Here is an 18,572-nt window from a genome sequence, read left to right on the forward strand (position 1 = left end):
ACCAGCGTATAACTAAAGTAAGGCAGAACAAATTTTCTAATCAACTTGTCAAAATCCGTATCATATGAGAGTATACAACGGAATTTTCTTTTTTCAACTAGTTTTGTAACAATTCATTCTGTTGTTCTCCAGGAACAAAGTATTTTCTTCTGCATTCTAGCGGCTTTTTGTTGCTGCCATATTGCAGTTGGGCAAGATACGAAGTACGAGAATCTTTGACGGATACACTTAACCGTAGTTACACCATCCAGTTTACGCACAGACCAGGAAACCCACAACTCCCGAGCCTTTGCCGAATCGCACTCTCTTGTATAAAACAGCTTCAAATGTCTGAATACTTTACGACTGAATTAATACATTAAATATCTGACGCTAAACATGTAAGCGAGAAGAAGTTCTTAAAAGTTTTCATATTGCCTCTGAAGTTTGCTGAAAATCGCAAAGTGCTCTTATTCTCAAATACTGAATGAACGTATTGTGGGTACTTTGCGTATCGGGAGTTACCCTCTCTCAAGACATATAACCAGTTTCTAACTGCGATACTCGCCTTACGGTGTTGAATCTTTAACATAGGATTACCTCTCTTAATGAGTAGATTACGACAGCACTTTAAATTTTTAAATTCGATAAGTAGCTGTCATGAAACACTGAAAATCAAACTCTCTGTTGCTCCTGGAAGCCGTTAGATAAGCAACTCACAACTAGGACCGTGCACTTTGCATAAGTTTACCTGTTTAGCAACATTTAATCGCTTATGACCTAAGCTGCACTACGAAATGCAAATTGTTTCTGAGGACAAAAACGATATTGTTTAACGTTAATACTTTCAAAAATGGAACAATTACTTGATGGCCTCTTAAAATCTGCACTACGAGTGTGGTCCCTGCGGAACTAGCATTTGAGCCAGTAGCCAGTATGAAGAGTCAGGGGCATAGAAGCTGCAGTTCGCGCGCGCGCGCGCGCCTACACACACACACACACACACACACACACACACACACACACACACACACACACACAACGCTTCTGAACCACAATAAGACCTACATTCACAGAATGGCATAGACGAAATCTAATCACTCTTAAGGAAATTGGTAATCAAATCATATCTAACAACAAGAAAAACATATGCTAATGTTGCTTTGCAAAAAAAAAACCTTGGATTAGCTGTTTACACTATGATCGTGTAACCATCTGTGAATCCTAACAACAACAGGGTGATACGTCGCCTCAGTGCATTCGTATAGCACGTTTACAGCAAGACAGCAAAAGACGGTTCTAGCTATGTTCTGGCTCTCTTATCATTGAAGACTAACATTTGACTTCACTTTTCTTGCAGAATACATAGTTCACTTTAAACTTTCCAACGCTGAAACTATTATTACACCGTGGTGCATCAAGAGGGCGACAAAATGAATCTAATTCCACGGCTCTCCAACGACATGGCACAAAAATGTTGAATGCTGCCTAAAATTATGCTCAGAGAAGTTATCCTACTGCGTGAGGCTCTTTATATAGACTCATATAGACATCGTATCAATATCTCTTCCAAACTGGACTTAAAAGCTCTAAGTTCTCCCAAATTTCGAAATGTTGACAGAAAAATAATATGGTGAGTTTATAACAAATATGTGGTATCGTCCAGAGATCAGAGTGCCACAGCAACGTCTGCAACGCGAATCGACACGACACACGTTACTGAGGGATCACTGTAATCCGCTGTGGTGTACCGGAGGCGCTCCAGAAGACCACACCTCCCTCTCAGCAATGGTAGCGCCCTCGCGCTGAGGTCAATATAGTGTTGAGAATGCAAGAGATCTGCCCACTTCGAAACCTCAGCTCCAACAGCAGGCAACATCGCCTACGACCAACGAGTAGTTATAGTTTCAGATGAACTTTTAGTGTTGTTAAGGCTGAACATTGTACCTCAAGAGAACAGATTGTTAATTAGTGCATCAAGTGAAGCTTTGTTAGTCCGTAACAGTTGTAAATTATCCTGTTCTCCTTTGGCAAAAAAGAGTGTCAAAGTTAAGAAAAACTTTTATTAATTCATGTAACAAAGTGAACTAATATTTCATGTGTTCTGGTTTGATGAACCTTCTCCCAGAGCAATCAAAGACCTCACATTTGTGGCTGGACGAAACTACTTTCCCTTGGTCGCAACAAATCATTTTTAATTTCACTCCTAAGCAACCACATGCAATAATCAACCAAGTAGTCAAGCGATCAACAAAACCTAATTGTCAGTGATTTTTCTTCTCTTTTAAAGTCCTTTTGTATGCCTGTAATATGTATACCGGTTTATACTTCCAATTTTTACTATTAGGACATGGATATTATATACGATCATAATTGAATACCTATTGAAGGCCGAGAAATTTGAGACAACGGAGGACGACGCGGATTTTTTGTATATACCCTTAGCTCAGTCGAGTTTGTCACTGTTAGACGATTGCAGTGTTACGGTAGAAGACCCAGTACTCACCACCGAATGAAAATTTACCTGTAAATCAGAATCACGTACGCGACGCTTTCGACGGATAAACTGCATAGAAGTGTCCCCTGCGACTTTTAAAAGTTCCCCAACCAATCTACATGTTTACCTACGGATTTTCATTAATTCCCGGGCTTTAAAATGTCAAAACAACAAATATTTGAAATGAGAAAATGAGTAACACTACACACCAGGAATTAAACATTAGTCCGCGCTAAACCTGGCCATAAATGAGGATCCAGTCAAGGGCGCCGACGAGAAGGCAGTTATAAAACCACGGTAAACCAAGTGCTCTCGGTTCACGCCTTGCTTAAAGCAACAAAGCGCATACTTACAGAGCGGACTGGGCCCTTCTAAAACGCGCAGGTATTCTCGTAGTTCACTGTCGGTCATTAAACAGCGTTTCATTAGTTCGAAGGTTGTACTTCAGGTAAGCCTGTTGTCCGTTTCCACGTATCACATCCGTGCTACCTCAACTGTTCCGTACACTCAAATGGTGGCTGTAACACGGGCAGGGAATGAGGAACAAAGCCTTACAAGTCGTTTATACGAGTGAAAATATTTCTTAGCTACATGGAAAACAGCCTAACGATTTCTCCGTCGGTAGACAAAGTCGTTAACTCTTGTGTCGTTAAGATAAGGCACCCTTGCTATTTCGAGAATACCGTCTGATTTTCTCATCAAATGCCATTCTCAATTGCTGAAATTTGTAATGGATTTGCTGTTTATTTCTCGATATTAGATTCCTTAATTCCTTATGCTTGTTATACATTCACTTTCTTCTAAATCGGATCTGTTTTTAGACTTGTCATTGATTCCCAACCATCAATTGACTCCTGTTTTGCACTTTTCTGTTGCTCAAAGTTATACACCCTAAATATTTTGGCAACGTAATGGTGATAATTGACCAGACTGGCAAATCATGTTCGTATCCCCATGAAACAAAGGAATTCTTAAGTAATAATAAAATCAGAAATTCTGTTACAGATTCTATGGACTCACTGAGCAGTTTTCTGGCAGCAAGAAATATCATCTAGTATTTGTTTTCTAGATTGTTCGTATTATGAATTTTCGTTAATCAAGCTGGCTTCAGTGGCAGTTCAGTTCATGGAAAATAGTTCCTTCTCTCTCTGAGCATTGAGTAAGGAAATGTATGAAGTGAGCATTCACGAGGGCAGAAAAGTATTTTTGTAGCGTGCATTTAAGGCGTGGGCCGAAAGTCACTACCCATCTTAGCCCACTGAAAACAAATTGATGATGATATTTGGTTTGTGGGGCGCTCAACTGCACGGTCACAGCGCCCGTTCAAATTCCCAGTCTGTACACAGTGCAATCTAGCCACTTTCACGAATGATGATGGAACGATGAGGACAACACAAACACTCAGTCCCCAGGCAGAGAAAATCCCAACCCGGCCGGGAATCAAACCCGGGACCCCGTGATCCAGAGGTAGCAACGCTAGCCACTAGACCACGATCGGCGTACATTGAAAACATATTATTTGAAAACATCACAGTTGATTGCTATACTTTTTCAGTTAATTACATGCACAAACACTAGACTGCACTGTTATTAATTTAAACATTTCTAACTCTGTTTCTAGTTGTTTCTAACCTGTTTTTAATTTTTTTCCGACGTAGAGAGAGCTTTTGCTACAAACACGTTGTACAAAGATGGTTATAATTGAACAATGAATAAGTGGAATAATAATTTCAACACTACTTCAGTTACAAAGAAGCCTGTCTGCAAATTACGAAAACATTTTGTGAAAAATGGATTTGCAGCGGATCACCCAGGTCAGGCAGGCTATCAATAAGTGATGAAACTAAGCTTAAAAGTTTTACAAGCGGTCATCCAGAGCCCTAAAAAGTCTACTCATAGGCTCTCTCTCGAACGGGATATTTCTAAAACTTCTGTGCAGAAAGTTTTACATAAGGCCAAATCCAGAAATTACGTACCCCGTCTTATACACGGGCTATTGGAATACGAGGTGCATTCAAGTTCTAAGGCCTCCGATTTTTTTTCTAATTAACTATTCACCCGAAATCGATGAAACTGGCGTTACTTCTCGACGTAATCACCCTACAGACGTACACATTTTTCTCAACGCTGACGCCATGATTCCATGGCAGCGGCGAAGGCTTCTTTAGGAGTCTGTTTTGACCACTGGAAAATCGCTGAGGCAATAGCAGCACGGCTGGTGAACGTGCGGCCACGGAGAGTGTCTTTCATTATTGGAAAAAGCCAAAAGTCACTAGGAGCAAGGTCAGGTGAGTAGGGAACATGAGGAATCACTTCAAAGTTGTTATCACGAAGAAACTGTTGCGTAACGTTAGCTCGATGTGCTGGTGCGTTGTCTTGGTGAAACAGCACACACGCAGCCCTTCCCGGACGTTTTTGTTGCAGTGCAGGAAGGAATTCGTTCTTCAAAACATTTTCGTAGGATGCACCTGTTACCGTAGTGCCCTTTGGAACGCAATGGGTAAGGATTACGCCCTCGCTGTCCCAGAACATGGACACCATCATTTTTTCAGCACTGGCGGTTACCCGAAATTTTTGTGGTGGCGGTGAATCTGTGTGCTTCCATTGAGCTGACTGGCGCTTTGTTTCTGGATTGAAAAATGGCATCCACGTCTCATCCATTGTCACAACCGACGAAAAGAAAGTCCCATTCATGCTGTCATTGCGCGTCAACATTGCTTGGCAACATGCCACACGGGCAGCCATGTGGATGTCTGTCAGCATTCGTGGCACCCACCTGGATGACACTTTTCGCATTTTCAGGTCGTCATGCAGGATTGTGTGCACAGAACCCACAGAAATGCCAACTCTGGAGGCAATCTGTTCAACAGTCATTCAACGATCCCCCAAAACAATTCTCTCCACTTTCTCGATCAAGTCGTCAGACCGGCTTGTGCGAGCCCGAGGTTGTATCAGTTTCTTGTCACACGATGTTCTGCCTTCATTAAACTGTCGCACCCACAAACGCACTTTTGACACATCCATAACTCCATCACCACATGTCTCCTTCAACTGTCGATGAATTTCAATTGGTTTCACACCACACAAATTCAGAAAACGAATGTTTGCACGCTGTTCAAGTAAGGAAAACGTCGCCATTTTAAGTATTTAAAACAGTTCTCATTCTCGCCGATGGCGGTAAAATTCCATATGCCGTACGGTGCTGCCATCTCTGGGACGTATTGACAATGAACGCGGCCTCATTTTAAAACAATGCGCGTGTTTCTATCTCTTTCCAGTCCCGAGAAAAAAAATCGGAGGCCTTAGAACTTGAATGCACCTCATACAATCTTCATCGTGGGCTTCAATTTTCTGAGGCATTGTTAATGAATTAAAAGAGGGTGATAGTGTGTTGTTTTCTAAGATAATTGTGAGTGATGAGTTTTTTTTTTTTTAATTCTAATTAAGTTACGATGGGTAGCGACTTTTGGCCCACCCTGTATTGTCTCCTAGGCATGTAACAGTACTACTTATCTATGAAAAGTAACTGTTCCTCCTTTCACGTATTTCGACTTGCGTCCGTAACGGCGACAAGTATTCATCACTACTGTTAATGATAAGGCTGTAAATATAGGGCAGATAAGTGAAACATTAAAGATTGGTGTTAGTACAAAATGTAAACAAACACCGTTATACCAAAGTTTTAAATTGGTAGCATGCGCAGTGCGCTATGCTAATCCTGTAGATATTCAAATTCTGTTTCTGAGCACTAATTTTCAACCATTCCAAGATGGCGGACAGAAATGTCTTTAACAAGACGATAAAAGATTTATTTAATTAAATGAAATGTAGAATTTATACAAAGGTCGTTCCGTTGCACATTTAGCACCATCATTCAACACAATTCATGACATATAAGAAACAATGCTGATGATTTTAAAGTGGACAGGCCATGGGAAAGATCTACCAGCATTCGAACTCCTCATAACATCGAAAGTGTTCGAGCGACGCCGAAAAATAGTTGTAAAAACCGTCCGAAAAGCACCATAACTCTTTCGGATTCCCACGCGTCTGAGCAACGTGTTTTTACTCTTACCTAAATTAGCGATCGACAACAAGCGCTAAAGAATGGAAATCACTCGATGGACTCTGAATTAAATAGTGTATATTGTTTACCTTTGTTTGCTTTACACAGAAGCACTGCTTCAACAGAATAAATTAATCCAAGTGGAGAGCGTGTTTTTAAAAATATGTACTTTTGGACCTCTAAGAACACAGACGCATTCCTCCAACGGTGCATCCTGCTCCAAGAATAGGCAGCGAACGTTAGATAAACAGCTAGGGTAATCATTTTTCTTTCCCTTCTTCCTCATGAATGATGACCGGTTCCAGAACATTCTTCCCACACAAGCGATTTATCATTTGACCCCTTTGGTCCTTTGAACCCTTTCATACGTGTCGCTACTGATTGTGACACGCACTGCCTACAAAATCTTATATTTGGGCGCCATTAGCTTGGCGCCCCAAATAGCGGCTTGTGTTACTTTGACGCTGCAAAGAATTCGAGCAAGTAGTTCATTCAGGGTAAAGGGAGTTAACTCTTTAACTACCCTTGGGCCTCGGAGGACAGTCTTACTTTTATTATCTTCTCTATTAGTAACTAGACATTTTATTTTAATGAAATTTTAGGACTTCCTAATTTGTCTTGTTAGTCATAATTTTGGAAAATAATTATAAAAATTTACCCATAGCTTTCTGTTGAATGCTGGTCCACGGTTTCTCCCGTACGGGCCTCGCAAGCTAGTGTGGTTAGAAGCAATTTTTAAACAACAAGACGTCTGTCTCGGTGCATCTATTATCTTTAAATGCGAACATTTTAGGTTAGCCTTTACCGTGACTGTTATCGACATTAAATGAAACAACAAGTTCAAAATGGTTCAAATTGCTCTAAGCTCTATGGGACATAACATTTGAGGTCATCAGTCCCCTAGACTTAGAACTACTTAAGCCTAACTAAGCTAAGGACATCACACACATCCATGCCCGAGGCAAGATTCGAACCTGCGACCGTAGTAGCAGCGCGGTTCCGGACTGAAGCGCCTAGAACCGTCCGAAACAACAAGTTTACTGTACCAGTCACTGTTTGTTTATTTCCACGGCGCGTTTCAAAGATTTAAGCCTCCATCATCAGGTGGATTTACATTTGTTAGTATGATATTCGTTTGTGTTGTGTTACGATTTTTTTAGAGGAACTTGTGGCACTGTCTAGTGGAGAAACAGTTCCTCCAAAAAATCGTAACGCAACACACACAAATGTCATATTAACAAATGTAAATCCATCTGATGATGGGGGTTGAACCCTTTGAAACGCGTCGTGGAGATAAATAAACAGTGACTGGTAACAGTAAACTTCTTGTTTCATTTAATTAGCATATGTTATGTAATTTGCTGTTGTTGACACGAATTGTTATTCTTTCGGTGTGTAACAGACCTTGTGATAAGCACACGTTTATTTTGGTGCATTACTTCGTAGCATTTGTCTGCTCTACGAACTGAAAATGTTGCGGAGAAGAGGACTAGAGATGGAGATAGTGAAGTGTTGGGTGTTCCGATTCTGAAAACGCATCTAGTAAGTTTGAATTTTTTAGTGATGATGATGTAGACCTCGCTGAAAACTCAAAACACGATGATGATGATCACGAATGTATATTGTTTAACTAGTCTTCGAACAGTTGTAATTTGGCTCTAGAACTACTGAAACCTAACTAACCTAAGGACATCACACACATCCATGCCCGAGGCAGGATTCGAACCTGCGACCGTAGCAGTCGCGCGGTTCCAGACTGAAGCGCCTAGAACCGCATGGTCACACCGGCCGGCTAAAATATTAGTCACAATGGAGACACAAGATAGTCGGTCGGCTGGCTGCCTGCCTGGTGAAGATGGAGGGCGGGGGGGGGGGGGGGGGGGGGTTAAAGAACTAAACAGCGAGATCAGTCCCTCGCCCCCAGGAGTAGTCCATCTATAGTTAGTTACATGAGGCATGAGCGTGTTCTGGTAATGGAAGTACATAGGTGAGGAAATATCGAGGCACTGAAGGCAACACTGAAGAGGGAAAAGGAGAAGGAAAAAGAGGGAGAGGATGAATGTTTGAAATGTTAATAAATGTGAATAGGAGAAGAAGTTACAAGCAAATGAAGGAGGATGCTCGCGACAGAGAAATGGAGAATGTCCTGCTGGCAACTGTCTGAGGACGAATTTACTGGAAGAGGACATCATCATTCATTTCAAACTGCAGTGAATTACTTACAATAAACTTCATGAGGGGGGGGGGGGGGGGAATATGTACTGTAATGGAGTACAGGAAACACCTAACTCCTTAAACACATGTCTACGAGATGATCGTGCGTGTACACCACATTGCTCTTATAGCACGTTTCTGAGCAACCCAGAACTTTTTCTATGCGATATTACTGAATGAAAATATGCAAACTATGTAAACTTTCCGATTTGTTTCTTCCTCAGATTTACAATGATTTTAAGTGAAATGGTGGGTGAACTTAGTTGTTTTAGGAGTTCCAAAAAGTGTTTTTTCCACCTTAGCCATCAATATGAACACCTAAGAAATTTGAAGTTTCCACCCCATTTATTATTTCTTAGCGATGAGTGACACTTATCATTAGTGTTGCACATCTAGATGTGCAGAACTGAAAATGGCGTATGTTTTTATAATTGAGAGAGACCATTTGCAGAAAACCAATGACACTTTTAAGAACATTGTTTACTATTCCTTTTGTTTCTGTATGTATGCTTGGACTGAGTAAAATACTAATGTTATCTGCAAAAAGAAGTATTCTGCTTGTTGAATTTTAGACGGAAGATCGAGGAACATTGGTAGACTTATGATTGAGGGTTGGGGAACCACATAAGTGATTTCTCCCCAGTCAGACTAATCTCACCTGATGGCTTCAAGCTTTTGCCAGTTTAGATTTTTCAGCATCCCTGCGACCCTCTCCCAGGGGGCAAACAAACCTGAGACTTTTCGTGCTTCCCCTCTTTGAACACGATCAGTATCTCCTGTTATTCTTGTTTGGCATGGATCCCACGCAATGCAAGATTCGTCCAACGAAGCATAATGTCTGTACTATTTCACTGAGATTGTAGACAAAGACTGCAGCATAAATCTTTTATGTTATTGTATGCTACCATAAGTAACAAAAAAATCACAAGAAGTTTCAACTAAGCGAGATAACTATTATAGAGGGTGTTTCAAAATGAACATACCGGTTTTAAGGCGTTGTAGCATTTATTATGTTCAACTTACAATTGTAAATAATACACCAAATGAAAGAGCAATTCAGACAGTTTGTATACCTGTGCGCAGTGGGAAGTGTGTGGAATGACAAAGAGGGACTGAAAAACGTGTTGAACGAGTGCGAGTCTTTCACGCTTAGCCCCAAGAAATATCCCCGCGGAAAGTTTATGGGCCTTTCTTTTGCGGTGAGTCAACTGTAACTGATGTTTCTTATCTTGATGTGCTACAGCTATGGCCCGTGCCTCAATGGGAAGAAGCTGAACAACACCTCTTTATTTGGGAGCAAGATGATGCACCGCCTCACTGGCATAAGTCACAAGGGAACCTCCCCGTCGCACCCCCCTCAGATTTAGTTATAAGTTGGCACAGTAGATAGGCCTTGAAAAACTGAACACACATCAATCGAGAAAACAGGAATAAGTTGTGTGGAACTACGAAAAAAATAAGCAAAATATACAAACTGAGTAGTTCATGCGCAATATAGGCAACATCCGGGTTAGTGTCAGCTCAGGAGCGCCGTGGTCCCGTGGTTGGCGTGAGCAGCTGCGGAACGAGAGATCCTTGGTTCGAGTCTTCCTGCGAGTGGAAAAGTTTAATTCTTTATTTTCAGTTTATGTGACAAACTTATGTTTTCATCACTTTTTTGGGAGCGATTATCACAAGAAAACCTAAATCGGGCAAGGTAGAAGAATCTTTTTACGCATTCGCCAAGTGTACTAGTTAGGTGGGTCGACAACATATTCCTGTCATGTGACGCACATGCCGTCACCAGTGTCGTGTAGAATATATCAGACATGTTTTCCTGTGGAGGGATCTGTTGCGATCAAATGTTTTCGGTCCTTTAGTCTACTAATCGCACGGTTTTGCGGCGCGGTCGCAAAACACAAACACTAAACTTATGGCAGTGAACAGAGACGTCAGTGAACGAACGGACAGATCATAACTTTGCGAAAATAAAGAAACTAAAATTTTCACTTGAGGGAAGACTTGAACCAATGACCTTTCGTTCCGTAGCTGCTCGCACTAACCACGGGACCACGGAGCTCCTGAGCTCACATCATCCGTGATGTTGCCTATCTTGCACATCGACTACTCAGTTTGTATATTTTGCTTATTTTTTTCATAGTTCCACACAACTTCTTCCTGTTTTCTCGATTGATGTGTGTTCAGTTTTTCCAGGCCTATCCACTGTGCCAACTTATAACTAAATCTGACGGGGGTGCGATGGGGAGGTTCCCTTGTCAGTACGCGACTGGTTAAACAGCGTTGCATCCGACCGGTGGACTGGGCGCAAGGGGTCGGTTGACACAGCATTTTATTCATGACCTCCATGTTCACACACGATCTGACGCGATCATTTGTATGTGCCTCCTATATCAGCTGATCTATCCGATATTAGAAACAGTGTTATTGCAACAGTTACTCCTGACACATTGATCAAGGTTCCGGAACAAGTCGCCTATCGACTATGTGTGAGGGGTGTTCACACTGAATAATTGTAAGAAAAAATGATAGTGTTTCCCTTTCATTTGGACTATTATTTATATTTGTAAGGCGAATGTAATAATTGCTACAAAGCCTTACAACACGTATATTCATTTTGAAACACCCTGTGAATTATTAGAGCTATTGATCTCTCTCTCTGGAGAAACTGAATTCATATTTTAGAGTTTCAAACTTTAATTACCGTTTTTATGATTTTTCCAAAGCAGTGAATCAGCAGTCAACATAGTTTCTTCAACAAGCCAGTGACGTTTTTCAATAACGTGTTTTAAAACTACAAACATTCCCTGACAGCCTTCTAACTTTCTGTGGTTCACGAAATTACCGTTTGCATTCTCGCAATGATACTGTTTCTGCAAATAAATTAATCCTTCTGAATAACAGCAAATACTCGTCAAATTCTGTGCCATTAAAATACAAACTTGTTTGGATCTACCTGGGTTATAGACAGTTTTCCATTAAGCTACAGGCCAGCGAACGGTGAGTGCCAAACCACCATGGGATCTAATCCGCTCACGGACGCGTAATACTTCAAAGGCATATTGAGAAAAAATGTTACAATGATGACACCAACAGAAAGTGGCAACACAAAGTGCCGTAGACTATGATTAATTAAAATAAACATTTTGAACTTCGCAGAAATGTTTCTTTTTTTTAAAAAAAAAAAAACTCTATCATTGGTCATTTTGGTCCATTAATATCACTTGTGACGAAACTTTTTTGTCCATCCTAAAGATAAAGAAGAAAGAAAACAAAACCCATCTAACACATTAAACTAGAGGAAAAGAAACGATTTCTCATCCTTAATCACGTGAAAAATGCGTTAGACTGGTTGGATAGAAGTGGAAGTTGTAGCAGAAGCACAAACTTTCAGTTGTGTGCTAACAGGCTGCAATAATACCCTAGAAGAGAGACCTTGCACAGAACGGAGGGATTAAAATGTCAGAATTCGAATGCGAAACAACCCGCCTATCATACACCGGGTCAAGAGGAATATTCCATACGAGTAGTAGTCGTCTTTGACCAGTGACGTCAGAGCAGCACCTCCTCTCCCCACATACACACATGTAGTAAGTCTAAAGACCCCGGACACGCCCTGATTAATCGGCTTGCCGACTGTCCGGGCGAGCGACCAATTTCGTGGCACTGTTACTTGTTATTTATCTTAAGTTCATTGTGTTTAAGTTCTACTAGAGCACGTGTTATTTTACACAGAAAAATAGGGGTTGGCTTTGGTTGTTTCAAAGCTAACAAGGCCATAAAAGGCCGAGAAAAAGCTGTGCGCAAAGAAGTCGGTAATGCAAGGAACGGGATTAGCCGAGCGGTCTCAGGCGCTGCAGCCATGGACTGTGCGGCTGGTCCCCGCGGAGGCTCGAGTCCTCCCTCGGGCATGGGTGTGTGTGTGTGTGTGTGTCCTTAGGATAATATAGGTTCAGTAATGTGTAAGCTTAGGGACTGATAACCTTAGCAGTTAAGTCCCATAAGATATCACACACATTCAATGCAAGGAACGAAATTCACCCATGTCCTGTTAACTAAGCATCTGGGAGCCGATAATTTTCGTAATTATCTAAGAATTGACAAATCTTCCATTTCGGAGCTGGTGCACATCGGCAGACCATTCTTAAATAAAAATAATACATTCTTGAGAGAGGCTGCAAACTGCGAGGAGAGGGTGTCAGCTACATTTTGATTTCTAGTCACTGACAGAAGTTAAAGAGGAACTCAAATTCATTGCTGTTATACACCCACAGTTAGTAACTAAAATGATTCCTGAACGTGGGACGTGATTTACAATTGCCTGAGGAAACACCACGGTAAAGTTGATTAAATAAAACAAATGACGTTCATATAAACGTCATGGAAGATTATTTGTAAGTTTAAGAAAATCAGGCGGAGGACTACATATGGCGGTGTGGCACATAATCTAATAAATATAACAACAGATACATAAGAAATTAAGCAGTTAGCAACTGCTAGAACTGTAAAAATTATCCCACACTTTGCTCGGCATAACAGATGGCTTTGATCTAAGCTGGACTTTTTTAACAACAACAACAACAAAGCTAGTATATTTTACGAATTAACGTGTACTGAATTTTAATAATTCGGTCTTTAGAATTCATTTGCGATAAGCACTGGAAATAATACGTAAAAACAGAAATACTGAAGGTCGACAGACTTTTATTCTCTCTACATCCCAAACAAAACCATTCTGGATTCGTAAAAGATAGTAAAAAAAGCGCTTCACTTCATCCATCTGTATTTCTACACTCCTCGCGCGTGTCCCGCAAGTATCTACAGTGTTTGAATTTCTCCAGAATTAGTGAGTAAAGAGGATCTGTTGTTGGGTGGTTGACACGATAGCGCTACACACGGCACTAACTGTTAGGTGGTGGGTAGTGGTGGAGGGGGTGGGGGAGAGGGGAGGGGAAGGTGTATGGGGGGGGGGGACGGTATAGAGGGGAGCGGAGGGGGTGGTGTAGTGGGGCGGGGAGGGGGAGGGTGGGTTGGTTGCTGTCGTGTGGGCCTACACGCTCGTCATCCCGACAAGGTAAGTTAGTCGGTCGCTCGGTCAAAACGCCTAGACACGTCCAGTTTGTCGGTCGGTCGGTGCGCGTGTAGTGGCCTTAACTATGTTTACTCGAAGCAGAAACAGAAGCTTCCGAGGACTTTTTCTCCCTTTGGAAAACACTAAGGAACGTTTAACTTGCCTGCAACTACAGGTAGTACAATCCAGCACACACATAAAGCTGATACATTGCACATTGCTAGCGAAGGAAAAATGCCGTAACTCTGCATCGACACTGCCACAACAACGCGATTTCGTTGCAGGTGTACACTCAAAAATGTAGGAGGAGAGAAATCGACCTTCCTATAAAATACAACTCGAAGTTTCTTGTTCGTGAACAAAATGGTTCAAATGGCTCTGAGCACTATGGGACTCAACTGCTGAGGTCATTAGTCCCCTAGAACTTAGAACTAGTTAAACCTAACTAACCTAAGGACATCACAAACATCCATGCCCGAGGCAGGATTCGAACCTGCGACCGTAGCGGTCTTGCGGTTCCAGACTGCAGCGCCTTTAACCGCACGGCCACTTCGGCCGGCCCTTGTTTCGTGAACAGACCAGTTTATTTTTTACAGCACGCGAACACATCACCACGAGCTTTCGACGTCACAGACGACACAACAGCTGTACGCATGGTAACTGCGGCGACGTCGACGTACCGTGAGGCAGCCATCGCTGCGGCAGCAGAAGGGTCCACCTGTAACGCTTCGCGGTGGGCGCGACTTTGGCGTAGGGTCGCTTGCCGGGACGCTTCGTTGGCGGTGCCATCACTTCATTTCGCAGTCCGTGCGCACGTGCAGTCTCAACAGGTGACTTGCTCTAATATGGATGGCCCTGTCTTCGATGAGTCGACTCTCGCCCGTCGGCTACACGAGATAACGCGCGCCAGCTGCCCTCACCGTCGCCGCCGCGGGTTTGTTGTGGAAGCGATGCCAACGTGTACACAACGCTATCAGCTCATCTGTTGCGCTTCATATCTTGTCCCACTTATCTTACAACTGTATCAGTTGATATGAGGGACAAATACAAATTAAAAGAACGCTGACAGAACCTGCGTTTCAAATATTCAGCAAAAACGGAAGTAAAATCGGGTGTGTCCCAAGAACTGTTCTTTTCACCACATAAACAAATAATTTTTCAGATTAAATCAGCAGCACTGATTTACTGAAGTGTGGGTGCTGGCATCCTACTACGCATAGTGCCGCAATGAAGAAGTAGGCCGGCCGGGGTGGCCGAGCGGTTCTAGGCGCTACAGTCTGGAACCGCGCGACCGCTACGGTCGCAGGTTCGAATCCTGCCTCGGGCATGGATGTGTGAGATGTACTTAGGTTAGTTAGGTTTAAGTAGTTCTGAGTTCTAGTGGACTGATGACCATAGATGTTAAGTCCCATAGTACTCAGAGCCTATTTGAACTATTTTTGAAGAAGTAGGTTGGAACTTGCTGCCATATTATAACCGAGGACAGTACTCTTCCCAGCTGAGCTATCCAGGGAATACTGACGACGAGCACTCCGAGCTTTACTTCCGCCAGTACCCCTCTCCTCTTGGGCGGATTGTGAGTCGTATCCGGTTAACTCAGCCGGTAGAGCACTGCCCGCGTAATGCAAGGTTCCGGTTTCGCGTCTTAGTTTTATCTGTCAAAGTTTCCAAAACATCGCACTCTTCACCGCAGATCAAGATTGTGGTAACATGTATACTGATCTTTAGATTAGCTCGTGGTTTCGGATAGGTCCGTAGGACACACCTTTGTTGTGAGCGAGCCAAAGAATGTGCCATGACAACAATAACATTTTTTTTATAAACACTGAATATTTCGTAGTTACATTTAACCTCGCCCTCTGAAAAGCACATTCTCCCTCTATGAATTGGTATTTTAAAATTTTAATATGTTTGAAAGTGATAAAAGCAGGAATGTCACCGCCAAAAATTCTCATATTCCATTGGGAATATTCCCGATATTTTGATAGATAATACGCGTTACTATATGACGTCATACTAGTGGTACACGACTGCTCATGAAGAGTTTCCGTAGCAGGTTAACGGGTTCTGTCGTTATCGCGTCATGTAGAACCTTCCTAAAAATCATTAACAATGTCTGCTAAACTCTTCTGGTAGAAAGAGTCACTCCCCTTTTGCCAATGGCTTAGTCAATGATGACGCAGGAACGTGCAGTGATTCAGGGCTTGCCCTTGGGGTAGGAAACTGGCTCGTAGAGGCGGAATAATCAGCAACAGTCAACAGCATGAGCATGCAGAAGGCACGGTATATGGTCTGTAGCGGAAAAAGCATCACTATAATCTCTGAATTAGCGAAACATTCGGGATTACTTCCCCAAACGGAACCAGTGCTAACAACAATAGTTCAGATATACATGCCAATACCTCAAACAGAAGATGAAGAGGTTGAGGAAGTACATGAGGGCACCGAAGCTGTAATTCAGAATGTAATGGGATATGAAAATCTATAATATTGCTTAATTAGGGCCGCCCGCTGTGGCTGAGCGGTTCTAGGCGCGTCAGTCCGGAGCCGCGCTGCTGCTACCGTCGCAGATTCGAATCCTGCCTTAGGCATGGATGCGTGTGATTTCTTAGGTTAGTTAGGTTTAAGTAGTTCTAAGTCTAGGGGACTGATGACCTCAGATGTTAAGTCCCATAGTGCTCAAAGCCATTTGAACGATAGTGCGTAGAGCCACTTGAACTTAATTAGAACGCTGTAGGAGGGGGAAGATTAGAAGACAATGTTACGGCAGAATATGGACTGGATAGCAGGAATGAGGTAGAAGAAAGCCTACTTGAGTTCTACAATAAATTTCAGATTGTAATACCGAATACACTGTTTAAAAAAATCACAAGAGGAGAAGGTATACTTGATAAGGACTGGAAACACGAGAGGATTCAAACTGGATTACATCGTGCTCAAACAGTGATTCCCGTGACTATATGGCCACATTAACTCACTTTCTTGCGGAATACAAATGGTTCAAATGGCTCTGAGCACTATGGGACTCAACTGCTGTGGTCATAAGTCCCCTAGAACTTAGAACTACTTAAACCTACCTAACCTAAGGACAGCACACAACACCCAGCCATCACGAGGCAGAGAAAATCCCTGACCCCGCCGGGAATCGAACCCGGGAACCCGGGCGTGGGAAGCGAGAACGCTACCGCACGACCACGAGATGCGGGCTGCGGAATACATAGGAGATATGAAAGACATATTTCAGATCCTTCAAACGCACAGGCGTTCTACAGCGAATATTTCTAAAACGCATTTCCGAAACCAGTAGCCTGTTACAGACAATTTCATTTACCCGTTAATAATCTTTGAAGCCTTTTTGGCAGCACAACTGAGACATTAGACAAGAGTGCTAGCATTCCACTTTGAACATTAAGTTTAGGAAGTAAATCATATTAAAAAAGCTTAACGCGCAGTTCGCTACCTTGAGAGAAAAGAAGGTGTGAGCCAGTCCCGGATCGAGTCCGCGCGATTTGGTAGTGACCGTTGGTGTGCTACACTAGCTAGCTTGAGTGTGGCTTTTAGGCGGTTTTCCACTCTCGCTTTGGAAAATACTGACCTGGTTCCCAATCTCCGCCTCGTAAAATTCGGTCCACAAACAGTTAAAATACGATTACACGCAGAAAATACTATACACGATTCACAGACAAATGGCGACAGCAACAGCATCCGGCATGGTTGAGAAAAATTTTAAATATTGCCAAATTATGGAAGCAAAGGATCCCGTCCGACGGGATAAACACTAGGAAAGAGAGAACAAATTAATTCTGTACTGATCAACGGAAGATTTTCTTACAAATTAATAAATCTTTTTGGAAATTCAATTTAAGAGCTGCGAAGGAAGCCTTCTACTCGAAGAAGAACTTTATCTATGGATTCATCACGAGCGAAGAAATATCTACCCGTCAAATTTTTTAAAAAAATTGTTTGTAATTTACGGTAGCTTCGGCATCGTTCTTACGCAATCGGAAATGACACAAGACTTGTAGCGTAGCCAGGGAAACGTTTTGCAAAAACAGTCGGCAGTTACGCTAAATACAAGATGCGACTCTGCCGATGCAATAAGTATTCGATCTGTTATGTCAGATCTTTTTTTTACGTACCGAGATTGTTAGACACCATATTAGCAATAGCCTGCAATGATTTGGAAAACGCAAATCAGTATAAGCGGATGGTTATGAATGTGTGTCCCCATAAATTGATCAGTATTTCCCAAAATATATTTACAACAACAAGACATTTAGAATTTCTTTAACGAATGGGAGATGGCCGAGAAAGGGCTCTGGAATTTCGACCTGAAAATCTGGGGAGGTAGCTGACAACCTTGAAAATGCATACTACACAACAACCCACAATTTTTTTAAACGGTGGGGAAGGTCAGCTCACAATATCAGTCTTGTGGTCGCTGAACTGATCACTGTTCAAATCAAGTATATATCGTAAACAACAAGTCTATTGAGAGAGTTGATATGCGAACTCAGTGTAACAATCTAGCTGCACACGTCTAAATTTCTTCGATATTTTTCTTTAGTTTGGTGGCAAAGGTTTCAAATACTGGTAGAACTCAAGAGCAGATCACGCAAAAGAATTTGCAGATACGAGCTTATAAAGTTGAGTACACTTTTTCCTTGAAGTCTGCCGCCGCTAAGGCCGAGCGGTTCTAGGCGTTTCAGTCTGGAACCGCGCGACCACTACGGTCACAGGTTCGAATC

General features: G+C 42.3%; 1 protein-coding gene across 3 annotated transcripts in view; it reads right to left on the reverse strand.

Annotated features, from left to right (window-relative positions):
• LOC124605379 (chitooligosaccharidolytic beta-N-acetylglucosaminidase) overlaps positions 1-18,572 on the reverse strand; it is a 223,903-nt gene that overhangs the window by 64,376 nt on the left and 140,955 nt on the right. Inside the window, exon 1 of one of the 3 annotated variants that reach the window (XM_047137015.1) lies at positions 14,505-14,646. The exons of the other annotated variants lie outside the window; for them this stretch is intronic. Coding sequence (XP_046992971.1) covers positions 14,505-14,613 — 109 coding nt within the window. The 5' untranslated portion in view covers positions 14,614-14,646. Of the gene's footprint in view, positions 1-14,504; positions 14,647-18,572 lie in introns of those variants that run through there. 3 annotated transcript variants of the gene reach the window in all.

The sequence above is a fragment of the Schistocerca americana genome, chromosome 3 (genome assembly GCF_021461395.2).
Source record: "Schistocerca americana isolate TAMUIC-IGC-003095 chromosome 3, iqSchAmer2.1, whole genome shotgun sequence".
Taxonomy (NCBI): domain Eukaryota; kingdom Metazoa; phylum Arthropoda; class Insecta; order Orthoptera; family Acrididae; genus Schistocerca; species Schistocerca americana.